This window comes from Nannobrachium achirus (genome assembly GCF_963921795.1).
Source record: "Nannobrachium achirus genome assembly, chromosome: 3".
In the NCBI taxonomy this organism is placed as follows: Eukaryota; Metazoa; Chordata; class Actinopteri; order Myctophiformes; family Myctophidae; genus Nannobrachium; species Nannobrachium achirus.
Genome location: NC_137812.1, coordinates 57,036,671 through 57,041,670, shown reverse-complemented (window position 1 = coordinate 57,041,670; position 5,000 = coordinate 57,036,671). Strand labels below are relative to the sequence as shown.

At 42.2% G+C, this 5,000-nt stretch overlaps 1 protein-coding gene across 1 annotated transcript in view; it reads left to right on the top strand.

The window, feature by feature from the left end:
* The window catches only part of tll1 (tolloid-like 1), a gene marked incomplete at both ends in the record, with an annotated part of 72,307 nt that overhangs the window by 66,594 nt on the left and 713 nt on the right, over nt 1-5,000 (top strand). The window contains 2 exons of the mRNA XM_080722828.1: nt 2,412-2,625; nt 4,449-4,699. Coding sequence (XP_080578954.1) covers nt 2,412-2,625; nt 4,449-4,699 — 465 coding nt within the window. The remainder of the gene's footprint in view (nt 1-2,411; nt 2,626-4,448; nt 4,700-5,000) is intronic.

Here is a 5,000-nt window from a genome sequence, read left to right as displayed (position 1 = left end):
TGTGTGTGTGTGTGTGCTGTTGTCTATTTGTATCAATCTGGCTAACCATCGTCAAATGAAAGGGAACGCCCTCTCTGTTTTGTTCCTTTTCATTTGATCTGCGAAGCAAGATAGTCTGTTCTTGAGAGATTCATTTGTATAGACAGAAGAGCTGTGACACCATGCAGAGGTGTGTGTTTTTTTTTTTCAACGACATGAAGCCCAATTTAACCTCTGAATAAAAACAAATAAGATCATCTGCAGATTCAGATCCGTTCATTTCCCTCGCAGGTGAGGAATAAACCCTTTTGCAAATCCCGCCCCATTCTGCCCTGTTACTATGATGGGACATTAACCCTGGGCAGATTGTTTTTATAGTGGAAGTGGATGGGATTTTTTTTTCCCTTCATAGCCTCATTACAGCTATATAAAGTACCAAAGGAAAAACACCTAGGTGATATTAATAAAAAGGGAAGACAAAGGTACAGTAGTTACATTGCAAAACAGGGGATTTACCCGAAAATATATGTTTTAATTTGTTTAATCCCAGTGGGACAGAATCCTCTTTGCAGATTCTTTTATAGTGGTAGTGGATGCGATTTTTTTTCCCTTCATAGCCTCATTACAGCTATATAAAGTACCACAAAAAACACATCTACGTGATATTAATAAAAAGGGAAGAAAAAGGTACAGTAATTACATAGCAAAACAGTAGTTTTCCCCCGAAAAATAAATGTTTTAATTAGTTTAATCCTCTGGATCAGAGATAGAAAGAGAAGCGCATTGCATCTTGGGTACTAGGAAGAGGACAGAGAGAATGTTTCTCCTCACATAATAGGCTGGCTTTTCGTAATTCTGCCCATTTAAATTATATGTACCCAATCGTGACTCTTAGACCATTGATAAGGTACATGTGAACTAGTTTGTTGAAGCTTATTCGTTATGATGAGCGAGATCGCTTGACGCTTGCCGTCGCTATCACCGTACCGGCCGATCTCCGTGTCGCGCACTGCGGACAGTTTTTGAAAGGCTGAAGCAACATTCTCCACTGCACAAACTCCACCCCCGATAGCAAAAAGTGAATGTTTTTTTCTGGTTGGCCAGTCAGGGAGTCTCAGGGACCAATCAGAAGGCTGACAAACGGTCTATTCAAACTTTTTTTGAATTTTTGAAGTTGAATTATGACATTTTTTAAAAGCTCACAGTTCAGGACATTTGTGTGATTGTGAAACAAGTACACAAGGGAGGGGCTTTGTACAAAATGAACATGAGTAAAAACCACAGTGAGAATTGAGTTCAGGAGGAAAACACATTCTCATCTCACTCACACTCTCCAGCAACATGGCAACCATTCTGTATTGTGTGTGTGTGTGTGTGTGTGTGTGTGTGTGTGTGTGTGTGTGCGTGCGTGCGTGCGTGCGTGCGTGCGTGCGTGCGTGCGTGCGTGCGTGCGTGCGTGCGTGCGTGCGTGCGTGCGTGCGTGCGTGCGTGCGTGCGTGTGGCCATAAAATGTCATTACCACAAGCGATGAGTTCTCATCACAGCTTATGTTAGAGAACAGACATGACATCATGGACTTGTAAAACAACTTCTCTGTGTTTTTGTCATTTCCCAAGTTGTGATACGTGCGTGCGGTCGATACATAAACCTTTTGTTACGACAGACTCCTCTGGTGCGATATCCTCTTACAGTAGATCAACAGCATTTATAACGGTAATGTGTCACGCACAGAGTGGCAAGAGTGAGAGTTGACTTTTTTGTCTCTAAAACGAACAAACCTTTCGGCTATACAGCCTTCGTCGGTGTTGGGTGTAACAATATGCCTGTCCTTGATACTTTGCAAAACACTTACAGTTAATTTCATACATTACAATACATTGTGCTTTTTCTACATTCTCTGCATACTTCTCACCTCTGTGATGGTGTGTGCATGTGTGTGTGTGTGTGTGTGTGTGTGTGTGTGTGTGTGTGTGTGTGTGTTTTTGAGATTGGTGTGTCTACACTCTGAATTCACTGTGGGACTGACATATTTAATAACAGGAATGTGAAGGTCATTCTATTATCACTCCATCTCTCTCCCTCACTCCCTCTCACTCTTCTCTCCTTGGGAGTCGTAAATAGATTCAGATTCACACACACACTCCGGTGTCTCTGGGTAAGGCAGTAATGCAGACATCCATGCGAGACAAACATCTGGAAGTCATCTGATCTCCACAATGGAACAAGGCTGTCTCCTGCAGCTGCGTCCTCAACTGGCCTGCAGCCAGAAAGCCAGTCAGTCAGTCAGACGGTCGGTCGGTCGGTCGGTCGGTCGGTCGGTCGGTCGGTAAATGTCTGCAGATTTCTGCCCATTTGAAGTCGTCGGTACAAACAAATCCCAAAGGTGTTTTACTAAGACATCTCCATATTTGTGTCTGTCTCCGCTCCTCCAGACCTTTAATGAATTTGAGATCGAACAGCACCAGGAGTGTGCGTACGACCACTTGGAGGCCTTCGACGGGGACAGTGACACGGAGACCATCTTGGGTCGTCTGTGCGGCAGTAAGATCCCCGAGCCACTGGTCTCCACGGGCAACAAGATGTACCTGCGCTTCATCTCCGACGCATCCGTGCAGAGGAAAGGATTCCAGGCCACACACTCCACCGGTATGAATGATAGAATGAATGGATTGATAGTAGGATTGATTGTGAGTGAATGAAAGATTGAATTAAGATAAGCTTTGAAGAGCCGTGCTAAAAGTAAAGTAAAATAAATAAGTAAAGGCAAAGGCATTTTTGGGGGTCCCCAGATGATTAACCTAATGTGCAACATTGTTTTCTCTCTCAACAGTAAACAAATCAACATAGAGTTTGAGTGTATAGAGGCCGAGGGTAGTATATATGCATTACAGTATGCACATTTCCAAAGTGACAATTTAATGACTTTTTAATACCTCTAATATGGCAAATTAAACATTGGCCAAATTGCCAAATATTAGAGGCAGAAATTGTGAAAATAGCTGATCTACATGCTCAAAACGCCTTGCAACACTGCTATTTTCACAATAGAACCGTTATTATACAAAATGTCATTCCCCAAATCTTACTGCTCGTAGGGTTGGGGGGGTCCCCAGTTAAAATATGATTATTTTGGGGGTCGTGGCCTGAAAAGGTTGAGAACCACTGAGCTAAGGTGTATGTGAGTTTCTTCTTTGTTCAGAGCACTAGCACCCTCTAATGGTGGTCAGGGTCAGTACAACATCCCATTTGATGACACTGGATAACCAGAGGAGTTGTATCTGTTAATACAAATTTTCAGTAAATATTTTGTTCGTAGTTACTGCACTCTGGCTTTGTAGGGCAGCATAGTGCTCTGCTCAAAGGCTGAGGTGCAGGAGGATCAGAGGAGATATCAGCACTAAGAACACGGCGAGAAAACCCTCTCTTGTCCCCTCCCCCTCTCACTTGCTCTCTCGGCAGTGGTGGAAAAAGTACTCAAATGTTTAACTTAAAGGAGCTATAGTCAACTTTTTCTTGAAAAACAGATGCTAAAATAAAAATGTTTCGAAAATATTTTATAAAGAAATAAGCTTCATATATGTGTTTCTATTAAAAAAAAGACCACAAAAAGCATAAAATAAGCTAGTAAAATAATGATAAAATAATCATTTTGGCCATTGTCAGACCAACACTTTGTTTACATTCTAGTCTATAGACTAGGATGTAAACAAAGTGTCGGCCCTACAATGAAAAAGTTGACTATAGCTCCTTTAAATAAAAGTATCAATACTGCAATGTAGAAATACTCTGTTAGGGTGTACACACACCAAAATATGGTCGCCAGCGGATAAACTATTTTCCTGCAGAGGGGGAAAACCGGAGAATTTATCTGTCGAGCATAAACGCAAGGTCGGTGCGGCGCGCAGAATTCCTCTACTGGCATGAAACCGCCGCCTTCCCATTGGAATGCATTAGCGGAATGGGGATTCTACTCTCATACTGTAGGTACTTTGGTGTGGGTGCAACCTTACAAGTAAAAGTCTGGAATTCAATTTTTACTTGAGTAAAAGTACAAAAGTATTGGTATAAAAATGTACTGTAAAGTACCAAAAGTAAAAGTACTCATTGCAGAATGTCCCCGTTTTCAAATGTATAAAATGTATCAAAAGCTTTTGAAAATAGCAGTTCACAATGTGTCGCATCGCGACTTATTGGGCTATTTTCAAATGGCCAAAATGTATATAGAGCTGAAGTAGGTAATGTATGTTTTGTAATAATAATCAAAATCTACAGAGTAACTAGTAACCTACGTTTTCAAATAATTGTAGTTGAGCAAAGGTACAATATTTGAATCTTAGATGTAGTGGAGTTAGTAGAAGTAAAAGTACTAGAAATTGGAAATACTCAAGGAAAGCAAGTCTCAAAATTGTACTAAGTACACTTCTTGAGTCAATGTACTAAATGACTTTACACCACTGCTCTCTCGGTAGAGTGTGGAGGTCGGCTGAAGGCGGAGGCGCGTCAGAAGAACCTGTACTCTCACTCGCAGTTCGGGGACAACAACTACCCGGGCCACACGGACTGCGAGTGGCTGGTGACAGCCGAGCAGGGCTACGGCATCGAGCTCATCTTCACCACCTTCGAAGTGGAGGAGGAGGCCGACTGCGGCTACGACTACATCGAGCTCTATGACGGCTACGACGTCAACGCACATCGCCTGGGCCGATTCTGCGGCTCTGGGGTAAGGCCGGTCATGGAGGTCATGTGTACCTAAAACTGAGCTAGATTAGAGACTATATTATGATCTAACAGTGTGAAATAAGTCCTTCATAAAGGCCCCAGAATCACAGATATTAAGCAACTCCCATGCAGCGAGATGAAATGAGGTTCTTGTTTATATCAGTCTAACACACATCATCATGATTTCGTTCTAAGCCAAGTGGATGGCAGTGTTATAAAATAATACAATGGTGAAAGATATAGTTATAGTTATCTTTAGTTATCGTGCCCAGTGGGAATGGCCCTTTACTGCAAAGCAAAGT